Source organism: Brassica rapa, chromosome A02 (assembly GCF_000309985.2).
Source record: "Brassica rapa cultivar Chiifu-401-42 chromosome A02, CAAS_Brap_v3.01, whole genome shotgun sequence".
Taxonomy (NCBI): Eukaryota; Viridiplantae; Streptophyta; class Magnoliopsida; order Brassicales; family Brassicaceae; genus Brassica; species Brassica rapa.
In genome coordinates, this window is record NC_024796.2 from 9,763,463 (window position 1) to 9,781,380 (window position 17,918).

At 35.1% G+C, this 17,918-nt stretch overlaps 5 protein-coding genes and 1 non-coding gene across 7 annotated transcripts; 4 read left to right on the forward strand and 2 right to left on the reverse strand.

Moving 5' to 3' along the window:
* Positions 1-1,131: 1,131 nt before the first annotated feature.
* LOC103852400 (ELMO domain-containing protein A) lies at positions 1,132-5,254 on the reverse strand. Of its 2 annotated transcripts, none has more exons than XM_009129305.3 (8): positions 4,923-5,254; positions 2,407-2,534; positions 2,145-2,329; positions 2,011-2,065; positions 1,807-1,927; positions 1,677-1,724; positions 1,505-1,599; positions 1,132-1,425 (listed from the first exon to the last, which is right to left on the reverse strand). In XM_009129305.3, the coding sequence occupies exons 1-8, from the start codon at positions 5,020-5,022 to the stop codon at positions 1,327-1,329; spliced, it is 831 nt and encodes a 276-aa protein (XP_009127553.1). In that variant the 5' UTR covers positions 5,023-5,254; the 3' UTR covers positions 1,132-1,326. The 2 variants fall into 2 exon arrangements, with proteins under 2 accessions (XP_009127553.1, XP_009127552.1); XM_009129304.3 differs by having other exon boundaries at positions 2,407-2,549.
* A 175-nt stretch (positions 5,255-5,429) lies between these two features.
* On the reverse strand, positions 5,430-7,253 carry LOC103852401 (probable arabinosyltransferase ARAD1). Its single transcript, XM_009129306.3, has 3 exons — positions 6,634-7,253; positions 6,134-6,562; positions 5,430-6,021 (listed from the first exon to the last, which is right to left on the reverse strand). The coding sequence occupies exons 1-3, from the start codon at positions 7,117-7,119 to the stop codon at positions 5,605-5,607; spliced, it is 1,332 nt and encodes a 443-aa protein (XP_009127554.1). The 5' UTR covers positions 7,120-7,253; the 3' UTR covers positions 5,430-5,604.
* Positions 7,254-9,219: 1,966 nt separating this feature from the next.
* Positions 9,220-10,653, forward strand: LOC103852402 (60S ribosomal protein L17-2). Its single transcript, XM_009129307.3, has 6 exons — positions 9,220-9,308; positions 9,401-9,437; positions 9,524-9,564; positions 9,880-10,213; positions 10,288-10,355; positions 10,444-10,653. Exons 1-6 carry the CDS (start codon positions 9,306-9,308, stop codon positions 10,486-10,488), a joined length of 528 nt encoding a protein of 175 aa, XP_009127555.1. The 5' UTR covers positions 9,220-9,305; the 3' UTR covers positions 10,489-10,653.
* LOC117132300 lies at positions 9,653-9,785 on the forward strand. Its single transcript, XR_004455855.1, has one exon. It is a non-coding gene; the product is annotated as a small nucleolar RNA snoR74 (small nucleolar RNA).
* A 246-nt stretch (positions 10,654-10,899) lies between the features above and the next one.
* LOC108870900 (putative defensin-like protein 148) lies at positions 10,900-13,632 on the forward strand. The gene is made up of 2 exons (XM_018656694.2): positions 10,900-11,757; positions 12,429-13,632. Exons 1-2 carry the CDS (start codon positions 11,697-11,699, stop codon positions 12,632-12,634), a joined length of 267 nt encoding a protein of 88 aa, XP_018512210.1. The 5' UTR covers positions 10,900-11,696; the 3' UTR covers positions 12,635-13,632.
* A 536-nt stretch (positions 13,633-14,168) lies between these two features.
* Positions 14,169-17,173, forward strand: LOC103852403 (F-box/kelch-repeat protein At1g67480). Its single transcript, XM_009129308.3, has 5 exons — positions 14,169-14,545; positions 14,959-15,028; positions 15,109-15,864; positions 15,939-16,257; positions 16,658-17,173. Exons 3-5 carry the CDS (start codon positions 15,404-15,406, stop codon positions 16,964-16,966), a joined length of 1,089 nt encoding a protein of 362 aa, XP_009127556.1. The 5' UTR covers positions 14,169-14,545; positions 14,959-15,028; positions 15,109-15,403; the 3' UTR covers positions 16,967-17,173.
* Positions 17,174-17,918: the final 745 nt, after the last annotated feature.

Sequence of the window (17,918 nt, forward strand, 5' to 3'; positions counted from 1 at the left end):
TGTAGACTAAAAAAACTGTTTTCTATATTTTTAAAAGAGAAAATATTTAGTCTAGAATATAACATGGATATATGGATTGACTATATATAGAAGTTGAGTGTTATTTTAAAATGACATATGTATAGAGGTTTTTCAACCATTACTTCACTGACACAAAACATTTATAACTGTAAATACCTTCTTTTAAAAGCAAAACTAATAAAAGCGTGTACAACAAATGTATTTTGATATATATTATACGCATCAAGTTATAAAAGTTAGAAATATTGCAAAACTGTTTGGAGCAAAGTTTTTAAATTTACGATCTTCATCTTGACGTCAGTTCAGTGTCGGCCCTGGCCACAAGCAGAAGAAGCATGAGCTTCCAGCCGACACGATAATAAGTATTTTCGCGGTCACATATTTATAAAAAGTGACTTTAGCCTAGTGGTTCTAAAAAAAATTACCAGTGCTAGAGGTGCTAGATTCAATTACCCCTGACTGCATTCATTTATTTTGGCCATAAATATAAAATGGGACACGCGTCACTCCCATAATGCACGACTTGATGACGTGGCATCACATAAGAGAAGCGAACATATTTATAGATAGATTGTATAATTGTTTTGTTTCATGCTTTAGGCGTCCAAACCATATATGGTCGGTAGACTACCAAAAAAGTATATATGGCCGGTAGCTACAAAAGGACATAACCCCTAAGCAATTAAGCAAGTGACCTTTGGTGCTGTACTTCTCACCACAAATGCCACAAAGATATAGGAGTAATTGTTTTGTTTCATGCTTTAGGCGTCCAACCATATATGCCGGTAGAAATTAGAATACAAAAAAAAAAAACGGTAGCTACAAGCAAGTGACCATTGATGCTGTACTTCTCACCACAAATGCTACAAAGATATAATACTTGAAAGCATGAAAATAGTTAGGAAATTGAAGTTAAAAAGCTCAAAAATATGTAATGAAGTCATTGTGTCAGGAGAGGATATGAGATTATGCTGTCCAGTATTGTCGAAATATGGATTATGCAGTTCCAGAACTGCATTGATAATTCTCTTAAACAATATTAATGACTTAATGTTACCAGCTCAATAGTTCATAACTTGTGGTCTAGTGAATTTGAGGTGAGGATTCATATGTGGCTCCGACATAAGTCAATTAATTTTGAATGCTTGTACATGATAAGTATATTCAGATTACAACAATTTATATCAAACTTGTTCACTCATCTCGCAGGTCAGATATTCCTAAGAAAATAGACCTCTTTGTGTTTCCTTCCTTGAAGTAGTCTAACTCTATGAGTGACAAATCAAGAACTTGATAGGTAAAAGACTAAGAGAGAAGAGAGAAGGAAGGCATATCTTCGATCCTGAAAACATCATCCATCATCAGTTCTCTCTCCAGCTGCGCCCTCGTACATCTCAACACATCCTACACCATCCATCCATCCATCTCATCATCACCATCACAAGGATATTATTGTCTACATCATTATGAAAACACAACTCACATTGAATTCCATGTAGGTGGCGTTCCTGTCTAGCCATTGTTTGTCCATCACCGCAAAGGCCACGCAATAAAGCAAATCAAAGGCCCATTCGTTTTCTAATATTTTCCAAAAACCTTAGTCAAATATCAAGTAACCAAAAGAGACATGATATACATATGTTCACATCTTTTACCTGATAGCATTTGTAAGAATACCGACCCTATAAAAGTCCTAGGCTTTGCTGCACACGCAGTTGAGTAAACAATAAGTTTTGCTTCACATTCTAAAAGCAATACATTAATGGATAGTGAGTGAATACTCACAGGCTTCTAGGTCGAGCATTTGCATGATCATGAAGGTAATGTTGACACCAGCTACAGCGAATGGATACTCCCAAGCCGCCCTTTTACCTCCTTGTTTCTTTAAAAGACGCTGAAACGAAGTCTACACCAATGGAACGAAGAAAATTACATAAAGAGGTTTATGAAATGTTCTGTAAGTAGAAAGGTCATGAGAGTTAAGTTTACCGGGAATGTCTTGGCAAAGAAGAGAAGATTCTCCAGTGATATGAATCCACCTCCTCTGATAACAACAGTCATAAAAAAACACAAACTTAAGCACTATTTTTGGGATTGATGTATGTTACTTGAGAGAGCCTAACCTGAAATCAGTGGATGGATCTCTTCCTTGCCATCCCATATCTTTCCACTGATCTGATATTAAAGCCTCAAGCTTTTTCTCGGGATACGTTGCTGACCACAATGCTCTCAGTGCATCCTGATGGTCAGGCCGCGACGCATCGAAGCAATTATTCATTCTCTTTGTCAGCCTCTTCAGTCTTTCTTCCTGAAAAGAGCAAACACATTCATATGGTTTCATTAAAAGCCAGTTTATGCAGCTGTTGTTTTCCATAAGTGTTATACCTGCAATGGTGTTAAGTTAGAGCAGATGCGCTCGTAAGCTCTCTTGCGGTAGAAGCACACACATGTTAGCCTCTTCTTGATTCTCAAACTCGGCGTGCCAGTGCCACCACAACTCGCATCCTCTGCATCTGCATTACTCAGCCCTACACAATATAAACAAGATCACATCGAGAACACAAAGCTAGCCTAAGGAAGGTTCTTTTAACCGATATGTTGTTGATAGATTTACGTTACTCTAACCAAATTGGGCTCGAGAATTACATGAAAGCATCCAATACTAAGTACTACTAACTATAGAACTCAAAGTAGTAGCCTCCATTAAAACTGAAGCTTCAAAACAGACTTGTTTATGTCATATCAAGATGAGGGGCCCAAGAGTTCGATTAATAAATAAATTTCGGTTTATGTACATAGGAAACCAAACAGAAACCTAGCCATGGGTTCTGTTTGGTATGGTCGGCTTTTGCCAAAAAATAAGAAAAATTATAGTCTTCTCATTCCTAAAAAATTGATTTTTATAGTATTCAGTATTCATACAAATTAAAAATATAATAAATATTCCAAATACTTTTTTATTTAATTTTTTTTTTCAACAGCTATCAAACAATAATATTTAATTCAAACAAATATCTTCAATTGATGTTTTTGAAATTCTATGTCCGTTTTTGTATTTGATACAACATTTAGATGCATCTAGATGAAAGACACAATTTATATTATTAATAATGAAATAATTATAATATTGGATAAATAAATAAAAGTTATATATGTACCAAAATAAAACACAAATTTGCGATTTCGGCGAGAAAAATTGATTTTACCATTTTGAATAAAATCTTAGTTCTTGGCGGAAAGATCGATTTGCAGTTTTGGCGGAAAAATTTGATTTTTCAATTTTGGTGGAAAATTTTAATTTTATGATTATGACGAAAAAAATCAGTTTTATAGTTTTGGCGAAAAAATTCTATTTTATTGTTTTGGTGAAAAAACTCAAATTTGCAGTTTTGGATGAAAAAATCAGTTTTGTAGTTTTGACGAAAAAACTCAATTATCGGTTTTGACAAGAAAACTTGATTTTTTTTTAAACTCGATTTTTTAGTTTAACAAGAAAATTCAACTTCGCTATATAGCAATTACAATACTAATCTAATTAAACTTTATGTTTGTATTAAGAGTATATAAATCTTTTGACGTGAGATGCAAATTTTGCTCCAAACTCTACACATTTTTGCATCTCAAATATTTAAATATTTTAGATATTATAGATTTTGCATCTGAATGTTTGTATTGTCTAGATACAAAAACGAACACGAACTAAATCTAAAAATTCTATTTTTCGAAAACTGAGGAAATGTAAAAGACGTACAACAAAGCTAAAGATTTTTATAATTTCTGTTCAGTTTGGGTCCAATTTGGTTTATTTACATTCAGTTTAATTTTGGATCAACGTTTTGTCATGGTTTCTGGTTCGGTATAGATTGGTTAATCAAGATTGGACATTCCAAGATCTCATTATGGTGACAAGTTACCTAACAATAGACCTATAGACTATAATAATTCTTGACGCCATATGGAAACATTATGACTACCCTAACCACTAGCCATCTACTTCAGTTTATAGAAACTTGTCAACATATGCCCTAGAGGCTGATTTAGATATATGGGGGACCAAAAGCACAAGACTAAATATATTTTATATCTTTCTCTATAATAAACTTTATATTCTAGAAATTAAAGTTAATCCAAGAGTGTCAAATTATTTACCAACGAGCACAGATCTACTTGAAGTTTGACTCACGTGGCAGACCGATTGAATCATTCACGGATCTCCCCAACCCGCCCGATTAAACTAAACCGGTAAAATCCTATGAACGACCGATGCGAATTATTCACTGGGGGACCCACAGGGGGACCTAATCTTTTAGATTATGATTCAGACACGAAATGAAGCCGATGCTCCTTCTAACCCGGACACCTAATAATTGTGCCAAGAAGAGTCCTAAAACATCACATATTATTGTATACTTTTTACAACATGTTCTGTATATATAATATCATTATAGTATTTGAAACCATAAAATACAAATTATAAAATACAAATTATAAAATAGATGTGTTTTTTGGTTTATCATTATTCACACACGTTATTGAGTCGCCGGTCAAATATACTGTAGATAAGCACATACTCTGCTACAGTTTACCAGCTTTGAGTGAATGAAACATCACTGACAACAGTTAAATTATACCCACACTTAGCGCAATGTGCAACATTCAGACATTTACAACTAAACTAAACTAACTTTGATAGAAAATGGAGATTTTAATTAAGAAAGAATGATGGGATGGTGAAGGTAGAAAATTTCAATTTGGTTTCCGTTTCTAAAGAACCAGAAAGAAAAATAAATCTTTGGCATCACATGGATCTAACAAGGAGATCAAATACGGATATTCTACTAATATAATCGGCGTTGCCAACTACAGAAAAGTAAATGTACAGGCGAGAGGAGAAAACGTACCGGCCGAGGAGGCAGAGACGTCAGAATGGGCGGAAGCGGAGGCGGAGGAGGGTGGTGAAAGATGACGTGTTCCGACGCATGAGATTCTGACAACTCGCATCTCGTTTTGAGATATTCCTCTCCAGTCTCCAGTTTGTATATTTGGGCGGAGAGAACGTGCCTGTTACTACTTACTACTCTGTTGCTCCTCGTCAGCTTCGGCGACTGTGAGTTATATTTATAAAAGATAGCGAATGACGCATATGCCCCCTTCATCATTCAGGATCTAAAGATATATAACTGCATAATATGCCACATAAACACGTTTTCTGATTTTATTGCTACTTAACCATCTCGTTGCGGTGATTAAGCCCATGACTCCCCAGTCCCCACAAAGGCACAAAGATACTATGCTCCAAATGGTCGGCATTATTATCTCTAGTGGGTTTAGAACAAGACAACAGGAATAGGAAAGTAGAATCAGCTTGATCCCCTCTTGTTTCCACTATACGAGTTCACAACATCATGAACTCTCTAATCCCAAACCTTTTTAAAAATTATTATCTGGTTATAAAAATGATGTTTTTAGAGTATATATGCCTATAAAAATGGGTCACGAAACTCAAAAAGGTAACAAAAGAATCAACTAATGTACAGTATTGGAAGGAAAGAAAATGATAAGGCTTGATCTTGAGAAGATTCTTCAGAGCCACCAATCAGGGACTTTCAACCTCCTGTTTCTATGTACAGCGAGCTTGACATTCGGTATCTTGTGTTTCACCTGTCTCCACAACATGTTAACCGCGTCTTCTCTCTTGGGCGGGTACTGAAACTCGAAGTGATGAGAAACGTTCTTCAAGTTTGCCCACATCTTCAACCATTTCTCCTTGGGAAACTGCCGTAAATTGTCGAGGATGAAGCCTGGTTCAAGCGCCTCTTTTACAGAGTAGAACACTGAGAACTCCGAGTAGTCTATCTCATCTTCGAACGGCAGCTCGATCTTGTCGCTTATGATGACCGGGATGCAGTGGCTGACAATGGCATCAAATAGTCGGCATGATGACGGAGTGTCTCCAGCTGGATGCAGACAGAACTTCGATGATCTCATCCCTTCCGTAGACTGGAGTTACAAGCCAAAAAACACACACACAATAAGAGAAAATAATCTTCCTAACCCATACAAGAACCAAACACATGAATCAGTATCCTAGTTATAAGACACAAGAGCTTACCACTTTGATGTTTTGTGTTGTTGCTACACTCTTCTCATAATGAACATCAGAGTTACCAGCCAACAACTTCTCCAGCTTGAGACGGATTCTACCTTCAGCCTTCCTAACAGTATTCCCACGGAAGTAAAGAAGCGTGCCCCGAGCCTCGAAGGGATCCGGAGTACTATCATCATCCCCATCACCAACACCAACACTAACACCATCCTCTCTAAAGGACTCAACAACATGCACATACGGAGAAACCACATCTTTATCTAACCGTGCCATCTCCTTCGGGTAACGCCCAAAGTCAGCAACAATAAGAATCGACGCGTTCACTTGCTGCCTCAAGAATCTAAAGGCATTAGGATGCGTCATGGGAATCACGTGGTCTCTCCCACCTGAGCGTTGCCAGTAGTTAGAATTCTCAAGATACTCCATTAAGTCAACCTGAATTAAAAAAAAAAAAACATAAACCGTTAATCGCCGGTCAGATTTTCAACGATTCATCAGATCGTCACCTGCAATAGCCGGTCAAACTCCGTATCCGGATCGGTCATGTTCTTGCCGTGAGTGTTGAAGCTCAAGGAAGAGAAGAAAGGGACGTAGAAGGCATCCGCCGATTCCGGATCAAAAACCCTAACCGCCTCTCTCTCTCCCTCGCCGTTGTGGAGAAGGGAGGCCATGAGCCAGTACTCGACGCTGTGCTGGCGCTTGATCCCGGAGGTCTGGGGCCAGGGAGGGAGGTTCTTGGCGGAGATTGGCTCGACGTCTGAGATGTGAGGATCCATCATCGCGATGTTGAATTTTCGAGGGAGGTCGTACATGAAGACGCGGAGAGGTTGTGGGGAGATGGTGGAGGAGTTACAGGGAGAGGAGGAGATGCCGCGGGGGAGGGACTGGAGCTGGGTGAAGTAAGGGGTTGGATCGACGGTGCCCATGTAGATGGAGTAGGAGGCAATGAGGAAGACGAAGAAGACGATGATGCATATGGTTTTGCCGTACATTTCTTCGCGATGAGATGAGATTTGGATCCAACCGTCTCGCTTCTGTTTTTTTGTTGCTTCAGTTTTGACGAAACGTATTGAGTCATAATAGATTATTAAGATTCTTCTAGTCAGAATTGATCTGGTAATTATTAAGTTTTTAAGAGTCAAATCTAGTGCTGGGAATATGAATCATTATCCGCGGGCCCCGCTCCATTTGACCCGCTGCGGGGCGGATGCGGGTCGAGTGATTTGAAAATTTTGGTTTGTGGGTGCGGGTGCGGATTGAGTGATTTTTATGCGGGGCGGATGCGGGTCAGCCAAAATTTAGTGCGGGTATCCGCCAACCCGCAAAAACTAAAAAAAAAAAGATTTTTTTTTTAAAATATTATTTTTAAATGGAAAATTTTTTAAAAATAATTTAATTTTAATTATAAATAGATTAATATTTATTATTTTTAATAAAAATTATTTAAAATATTAAATTTTATTGTTATTTTTAATAAAAAATATTTAAATATTAAATTTTATTGTTATTTTTAATAAAAAATATTTAATTAATAATTTTTAATATTATTAATATTATCCACGGGTCTAGCGGATCACCCGCGGGTTTAAGCGGGGCGGGTGTGGATTTCATATTTTCTTCTTGCGGGTCATGCGGGTCAAATTTTTTGAGTAAAAAAAATCAGTTTACCCGCGGGTTGGCGGATCAGCGGGGCGGGTTTGACCCGCAACCCAGCTCTAGTCAAATCCCAATAATAATTTGAAAGTTTTTTTTTTGTCAATAATTTGAAAGTTTATAGATCTTGAAATTGTAGCGTATAACACAAAAATGTATGAGGAATTTACGTCAATCTCAGGTTACGTTTGCAACGGATTGTTCTCAATGTATGAGGAATTTACGTCAATCTCAGGTTACGTTTGCAACGGATTGTTCTCAATTGGTGAAGATGGTTTCGGAACCAGAAGAGTGGCCAGCGTTTGCAAGTTATTTGGAAGACATCAAAAGTCTGAGAGCAAGTTTCCTACAATCAGAGATCGTCCATGTACCAAGAGCGCAGAATACAAAGGCGGATAGCCTAGCACGCAGTGTTAGGATTCAGCCGTCTTTCGTCGTTCACATGGATCAATATCTTCCGGCTTGGTTTACAGAGTCTATATGAGTCTGTAAAGTTGACGACAAAAAAAAAAAAAAAACACAAAAATGTAAAACTGGATTTGTTGGGAGTAAGTATTTCATCTGAGATAAAACGGTAGAAACTATTGGATTAATACTTAGCGTAATGAGTGGAATTAGGCAACTAAAAAAACAAACAAAATAGTTAGGCAGATGGATGTGAAGATGGAATGAGTTTATAAATATAAAACCCTGAAATTCGTAAGTAACTTTCAAATTATAAAAAAAGTGAAAGAGGATACATAGTGGCAAATATCATATCCAATGATGATGATATCTACAAACAAGATAGGCGGCCAAAATAAAATGTTTGAGATATCATGTAAAGTTGTTTCACCGAGAAGTTTGGAGGAGTTTTTATATCAAATAGAATTGAAAGAGATGATTCAAGGTGGATGAAACTGTAGACAGGACCGCCGGAAATAAATCCATTGGAGAAAATAGACTGGATATGAAAGAGAGGAACATCGTGGAAGAGGTTTTTATATTTATAGGTTTGAAAAAGATGATTACTGACTCGACCACTAGAAAAAATGCTTTGTAGAAAAATAAATTGGAGAGGAAAAAGAGCAACAACGATTTCTTCAAAATTTGGAGGAGGTTCTGTACTTATGGATTTGGACAAGATGACTCAAAGTGGATGAAACCGATGACTGAGCCACCGAAAATAAAGTCTTTGATTGGCGGATTCTTCAAATCTCAGTTGAAGTACAAAACTGATGAACTCTGCCAATATATTCGTTAACTTATTCAGTTAAGTAATTGGGAAACCTCTCAAAATATTATACCGTGAAATTCTAGCGGCTTTCTGTCCATCTCATACCAATAGGTAAACCACTGAAGTCAGATAGTCACAAAGCGGAAGAGGCAGAATAGCCCAATCCATAAAGTATTAACGGGTTAGCCCATGAAATTAACAGGCCCACTTTGCTAGACCAATTAGGGTTTATGTCGTTTTCGCGTAATATAAAGTCATTCGTTACACTTCTCTCATCGTTTCTGCAGCCAATTCTCCCATTTAGCAGCCATGGTAAGCTTCTCTCACATCTTTTTTTTTCTTTTCGTATTGCAGATTTAACTTAGGCTCAGCCTGCTGATTTTTGTTATTCTTCGTTTCGCTAGGTGAAGTACTCTCAAGAACCCGACAATCAGACCAAGTGTAATGATCTCAGTACCATTTTTACCCTTTTTTTCTATTCGATTTTTATTTATTCTTTTGCTAAAATCTGCGTTTGATCATTGCAGCTTGCAAGGCTAGAGGATCCGACCTTAGGGTTCACTTCAAGGTAATAACATTCTCTCTTGTCTTTTTTAGACTTTCGATGTAAGGGAATGGTAGTTTAGTCTAGTCTTGTCTAAGTAAAACCTGATTGAGAAAAAGCAGAGCTCTGTTGCATTTGACAGATCTCACGTATACTTCAGGGAAATTGAATTGGTCATCGTGATTGGGTGAATCTAAGTTTTGATTTTATTACAACTAAAAGGTTCAGTACATGATGGTACACTGATGTCTTAGTTTATGTCTTATTTTAGTGACTAATGGTTCAGTTCTTTGTTTGGTTTTCTTATAGTGAGTTTTTTTGTCTGGTTGTTTGATACAGAACACCCGTGAAACAGCGCACGCCATCAGGAAGCTACCATTGCTCAAGGCGAAGAGGTACCTTGAAGATGTGATAGCTCACAAGCAAGCCATTCCCTTCACCCGTTTCTGCAGAGGTGTTGGAAGGACTGCCCAAGCTAAGAACAGGCACTCTAACGGTCAAGGACGTTGGCCCGCGAAATCTGCTCAGTTCGTTCTTGATCTGCTTAAGAACGCTGAGAGCAATGCTGAGGTGAAAGGTTTGGATGTGGATGCCCTCTTCATATCACACATCCAAGTGAACCAGGCTGCAAAGCAAAGGAGAAGGACTTACCGTGCCCACGGAAGAATCAATCGTAAGTTTTGTAATTCACTTCTCTCATTGGTTTATGTTTTTTTGACTCGCATTGTTTCTTTTTCTTGTTTGTAGCTTACATGTCAAACCCATGCCACATTGAGTTGATTTTGTCTGAGAAAGAAGAGTCTGTCAAGAAAGAGGTATTAACTCTGTTCCCATTGTTGAATCCCGGATTTAAGCATGTTAATAAGAGTGGTTTTCATGTTATGTTGTTTTCGATATTTGTAGCCAGAGACGCAGTTGGCAGCCAAGTCTAAGAAATCAGCAGCTTAAGCTTTCTTTGTTTTTTTTTAGTCTCTCCTTTTTGTGTTGTTGAAAGAGATTTTGTTTCATTTTTCTCCATCTTTGCAAGACGTTAGATATGTTTTTTGTTGGATCTTTTGTTCAGTGTTGCTGTTTGATGATGGTTAGTATTATTCATTCGAATTTTTCTAGTTCCGCTAAGCTTATATCCTGCTTGGTGTCAGTAGACATTCTTTTGCTCGATCTTTCATGTCCCCGTCTTGGTCTTCTCCTACCAATTCGTCTGGTTAAAGCCAGGATGTATCAACCTTGGTAGTAGTGACCGGATTGAGGCTTTATGTCATCTACCACTTGTTGAAACTTCATTAACTCGCTGTTCTTCGGATCACTTATTACCAATTATCTGAGTATGACAGAATGGTCCAGCCATTTTAGACGATTTCTTATCTTTAGTGTGAGATGGTTAGCAAGACATTAATTTTACATATATTATTAAAACTGAAATATTTTTTGGTACGGTTTGGAAACAAAATAACAATTTAATTGAGAATTGTTTAAAAATATAGATAATATTATTTTTTATTTACATATTTAGTTATTACATTTACAATAAATTAATTATTTTTTGTATTTTTTTATTTACAAATTCTATCACTATATTTAAAATCAATTTAAATTAATTAATTACGAACACTCACTAAAGAAACATAATTATTATTTTTTTGCGCTAGAATTTATTTATTTTTAGTCAAAACACAACATTTTTATTTAACTGTTTCAAACATCTTTGAAGCCACTTTAAACGGAAGGTAATTAAGAGGTTATTTGTTAAAATTAATTGATGGGTGGTCTTACTATCCTTCAAAATATTTTTTTTTGCTATTTAATACAAATGGCTATTTCTTTTGTTATTTTACTATTTTAGTGAAATTTTAATGGTTTCTCCTATAAGAGAGGATTAACAAGTAGAAGCCCCAAAAACAATTATTCAGCAAAATCAAATAAACAAATTAGAGGTTAACATTTTTATCTTTAATATAAAGAAAAAATGAACTTTTTTTGTAACTGGAGAAAAAATGAACTTGAGTCAAACTAAGTCCTATAATTAAGGCTATGAGGTATTGCATACCTCAGATTAGAAATTTTTGAGAAACACCTAATTTATTATATATATTAATACGTCTTCTTCTTTCTTTTCTAAAACTTTAAGAAATACCAATCCATTTATATATTCTACTATGGGGAAATCCTTTCTACCTTCATTTACTATTCTTGCCATCTTCTCAATCCTTCTCTTAGGTATGTATTTACATTTTTTTTTAACACTGAATATTTCATTGTGATGGAGTCCAAAAGGATAAAAGTGTTAAAAAAAGGTATGTATTTACATTTAATAATTTCTTAGATATAAATGTTTAGGAAGAAACAATTTTATACCATTTTAAATCAATAAAATATGAAATTTACTATATTATATTTTTATTACATATATTTTAATTCAATATTTTAATATTTATTTAAAATAATCTTATGTTTAAATAAAATTTTGATATAATACAGAAATGAGTTCAAATTTGTTGTACTATATCTAGGAAACCAACCTAAAATATTTTTAAAATTTACTTAATACATTTTTTTAATTTGCACTTTATAATTTTATATATAAACTTCATTGGGATACGAGTTGACTAAACATATTTCTATTGACATTTGATAATAATCATTCTATCTCATTAACATAGATATATTTCTTCGAATTTCAAATTGTTTTACAATATTGATGTCATATACTTTAAAGAAAATTTATATGAAATATTCAAATATTTAATATATCCTATATTTTTATTTATAATATTATGTTCTATTTTCAAATAAATCAGATTAAACTGCCATTAATTATTTTTTTACAAAAGTACAAAAATTAATATTTTCTATTTTTTCACCAACTAATATTTATGTTTTTGTAATAGGAGTGGAATGTAGTCTTATAAATAAATGTTTCAATATTATACACGCTGACCGTTGCGAAGTAAAAGAGTGTGAATCTGCATGTTCGAAGAGATATCAACAAAGATTCATGAGATCTTTTTGCAATATTTCAAATGGTGGTCGCATGAAAGGACGTGCGCAATGTGCATGCGAATGGCAAGTCATAAAGGGATCTTGCAAAATGTAGTTTAGTGATAATAAATCTCAAATCATATTTAAAAAAAATAAAATAATATTTTACATAAATTTCTAACTTAAATACATGTACAATTCTCAATCTTGAATAATAAAATATAAATATTTAATTATGGTAATATAAGTGAGATTTATGGATGACACAATATATGTATCTTTATTTTATTATTTTTGTTAACTTAACTTATTTGATATTGGGGTTTCTATTTTATTTTGAAATAAATTATTTTGGAAATATTAATATTTTTGAAAATAATAAACTAAAATGATGATTTGTCATAATACGATTGGTGGTTTTAAATCATGTAGACCCTCTTAATGGTTTATAATCTCAAATTTTATATAGTATATATTTATGTTAAATTTTCAAATATTCAGTATATATATATATATATATATATATATATATGAGTCAATTCCATTTTAGTGATTTATTTATTAGTTATTTGATATTGGAACCATTTTGTATTGAAATAATCAATTTGGAAATTTTATCATTTAAAAAGATAGTAACCTAAAATTATGGTTTTCATATTTTGATTGGTTGTTTTTATCTTATGTGTATATTCTCAGTGGCCTATAACCTCAATTTTTATACAGTAAATAAAATAATGATTTATTATATTTTTTCAAGTTTTGAAAATATTATGTGAACATTCTCAAATAGAGGTAAAAAATAAAATCACTTATAGAGAGCCAATAGTAGACAAATAGAGAGCAGAAAACTTAATCATCTTTTGTCAATATACAATCAATGTTGCCTATTTGGTTTTGGTGATTTGTGTCAACCGTAAAAATTAAACACAGCGGTTGCAGGAGTTTGCGGATGCGGGTGGTTGGGTTTCTAGCGGCTTTAAGAGATTTGTATGACTGATTTTGCGATTAGAAATTAGTGCGTTTGTGGGATAGTTATGACTGGTTAACTACCAAATGCATCAGCGATTAAATAATAAATTAAAAATATTTATATTTTATATAATTATAAAAATATCAAAAATATAATATTATAATAAATATAAAAATTATATTTAAAAATTTATAGTTTTAAATTTTTGAAAAATATAGAAAATATTTTTATTTTGAAATTTTATAATATTAATTAAAATATAATAGATATATTTTAGTATTTTTATAATTTCAATTTAAAATTTTTATTTTTATTTTTATTTTTGTATTTATATTGTTTTTAGAAAAAAAAGAAAAATAATTTATCCTCCCGCAACTGCAAACGCTAGCTGAAACCAGTTTTTGAATTTATGAGGTTTACACCGGTTTGAGTGATTGTTGCAATCAATAAAGATCGTAGTGTTGCAAAATGTTAAAACCATTTAATGAACAAACATTATTATAAAAATTCATGCGAATGCGCGTTGGTTATCATCTAGTTTAATGCTATTTCAACATCAAATTTGATGTTACGGTCAAGAGTTTATTGAGAAATTGTTGTATGACTTGTATTCAAATATGACTCCTTTCCAAGGTTGGCCCTGACCCCAACAACCAAAAAGACCCCAACAAACAAAAAAAAAGTTCTTAATGGACAATATAGTCTGATGGAGTAGAGTTTACTTTATAAAAATAAAACATGTCTTCGTCGTGGTCTGAATAAAAAACATGTCTCCGGTAAGTAAATGGAAAATATACAATATATAAATAGATGGTGATGGGGTGAAAGTGACGTGGTGACTAGTAGACATGATTATCTTATGGCCGATCCACCGTATGATGCTTCCTCCTGTGATTTTGCTCATAAATATAATAATTGTCCGAATCTCACGCTCCCCTTTATAAATACACCATCCTTATTATTATTACATCTCTCTCTCTTCGTCTCTGCAAACCAAGTTCAACGCAAGAACAAAGAAGACTCAAAAGAAAAAGACAAGGCCTCCCTATTCTCTCGGTACTTTCTTTCATCTCTATCCTTTTTATTTCTTTCCGCCATTTTCGCTCTTCTTTCTATAAATGTCTTAGCCATTTGGATTTTAAGTTTCTTCTTTAGAAATGAATCATCCGCTTTAGGTCTCTCACCACCATTATAGTAATTTTTCTGCAATTTTTGATTCATTGTTAGTTTTTTTTAATGGTCTTGGAAGCACCGATCTTGAGATCTTAGCCAACTCTAGAGAAATTATATTCATTTTTTTTTTCAGGAAATTAATTGATATCCACTGCTTTTTCCTGATTTTTTTTTGTGGTTATATGATGCTGCGTGTTCTTTTTTATTTTTAGTGGAACATCCTATCTCTTTGTTTGATTCTCCTGATTGCGATCTTATTGGTTCTTTGACTTATCTGAAAAAAAAAACAATTGCAGAACATTAGCAAATTCTAAGATATGGATGTTGCGGTTGGCTAAATCTCCTTGACTAGCATTCCCTTTAATGGTATGTCTTCTTTCTTGCAACTCTCTTTTGTTTTGGGAACCTGTTGTTGACAAATCTTTTAATCTTTGTTTTGGTTTTAGATACAGAGATGTGTCTGAGAAGAAACAACATTAATTTAACGACAATCTTAGATCCTAAAAACTCTAGAAACGAAGCCATTGGTATGGAATATGAAGCTGGACATCATCATCATTCATCATTGGTCACTGCGATAGTCTTCTTCTCATCAAACCTGTTTATTCCTTTGTCTTTGAAAATCCCTATACGTGACGGGTTTCACGAGATTCTTCAATAACTACTTCTTCATACACCAAAACTTTACTTTAGATTAAATAGATATTTATATTGGGAGATTTAACCACTCTTGTTCAAAAGATGGAGGCTGTTGTTAGTGGGAAGAAAAGGATGGTAAATCTTGATCTAAGCTCACGGTTGTTGTCTGAGCCTTTGATCCCTGGGTTGTCTGATGATGTGGCCAAGCTGTGTCTGGCGCTGGTGCCGCGTTCTAGCTTACCTTCCATGGGACGTGTCTGTAAGAAATGGAGGTATGTCGTTCAGAGCAAAGAGTTTATTACTGTGAGAAGACTCGCCGGTATGCCTGAGGAGTGGCTCTATGTCTTAACCATGGATGCTGGAGGGAAAGAGAGTCACTGGGAGGTGATGGACTGTCTGGGACATAAGCTATCATCTCTTCCACCAATGCCTGGTCCTGTAAAGACAGGGTTTAAGGTGGTTGTTGTTGATGGGAAACTTCTTGTTATTGCTGGTTGTGCTATGATCAGTGGCTCTCATGTTGCATCTTCTGATGTTTACCAGTTTGATACTTGCCTCAACAGGTTCGTCATTTTCTTAATTAATTCCAGCATACTTTGTGAACTTTGATCCAATGATTTAATACTTTTTAATCCAGCTGGAGCAGACTAGCTGACCTGAAGGAGGCTCGCTATGACTTTGCTTGCGCCGAGGTGAATGGACTTGTTTATGTGGTGGGAGGTCACGGTGGAGATGGTGAGAGTCTGTCTAGTGCAGAGGTTTACGATCCAGAGACAGGGGTTTGGACTTTCATACAGTCTCTGAGGCGTCCGAGATGGGGATGTTTCGCTAGCGGCTTCAACGGGAAGCTCTATGTGATGGGTGGGAGATCCAACTTCACCATTGGTAACTCAAAACTTGTTGATGTGTACAACCCTCAGTGTGGCTCCTGGTGTGGCAGAAAAAACGGTGTAACTGTAAGTGTTTCTCCTCAGACGATACTCATGATAGTATGTTTCTTTAGCTTGGTTTTAAAGTATAGAAACCATGGTTACGGCAAATCAGTACTATCCGAAACAATTTTCAAAAAAATTTGATAATCTAAACCATTCTACATCGATTTAAATCATGTTTAAATCCATCTAGATTAGTCTAAATCCGTTAAATTAACTAATAATGTCTAATTTTGATAATTCATCAAAAAAAATACAACTAAAGTCAAAAAATAAAACATCTTGTATAAATGTGAAATATATATAAAATAAATCAATAATTTGTCAATGCATAGGCCAAGCCTAAGTTCCGAATAATCTACCGAGTTCTTGAACATTGATAGAGAGTATCTCTAATATTTGGGTGCTCTTGATACAATTGCAGATGGTCACAGCTCATGTTGAAGTAGGAAAGAAGCTCTTCTGTATGGAGTGGAAGAACCAGAGGAAGATGTATGTCTTCAATGCAGAAGATGATACTTGGGAAGTTGTGGCTCTTCCGCTGTCAGGAAGCTCGAGCGCCGGGTTTCAGTTTGGTAAGCTGAATGGGAAGCTTCTGCTTTTTTCATCTCAAGAAGAGACTGGTCACAGCACTTTGCTGTATGACCCGGAAGCTGCACCAGGCAGGCAGTGGAAAACATCTGAGATAAAACTGTCTGGTTCCTGCGTGTGCAGCGTCACAATCATAGCCTGATTGATGATGATCTTATTGATACCATTGTTGTTAAATTTCTCCATGATCCAAACTCAAATAGAGCGTTGAGTTTTAAACTGATCTTAGATACAGTTTGAATAAAGTGGTGTGTGTGTGTGTGTGTGGTTTGATTGAAACTGTTTTTTCCTTGTAACATATGTTGGAAGTTAAAAAAAAAAATGAAATGTGCGTTTGATTTGTGTAGGCTATTATACTATTTCTCGCATTGTCCAAAACCTGGATCAGAATATGAATATTAGTCAAGTCCACAAGAATCTGTGATACAGGAGAACTGCTACAGCTTCTCCTAGATCTTTGCCATCTGCAAGAGGATTGGGGACAGTGGGGTGGCTAGAACACGACTCAGTCTTGCCTTACACGGTATCCTGTTGGAGTAGCATACCTGAGCTAAAACATGAGATGAATTTGTAAAAATCTGAAGATACATCACCAAACTTCTGTCGGAAAAATGTTTAATACTCCAGAGACAACTTTGACAGAGCTGACAATCTCAGGAAGCAACTTATAAAAAGTTACAGACTCGCAAGTAATCTGAGGGAAGAACTTCTGTGTGGCTTTTTGGAGTAACTAAGATCATAGAATCTGTAACATGAGCTCACGTTCAGCACTTTCCCAGATGAAATAGTAGTTCTACTCAATACGACAGAAACAAACCTCTAGCTGAATCCTTAACTTTTTCCGTTTCTTGTGATAGTTGTTTATATATTTCCTGCAACTTGTGGGTTGTATCAGGTGGATTCCTTTGTCTTCTTGTCCGCTACTGAATACCGCATGGTCCATCACAGTCATGTAAAGGTCCACTCGAGTTTTATGGTTCCCTCAATCAATGGAATGCTCTAGAGACGTGTAGTGTGTTTGTAAGAGATGTGCAACTGAGGATGGAGTTTAGGGTAGATAGCCGAAATGGAGTTTCTTTGCTCACCTGTACGGT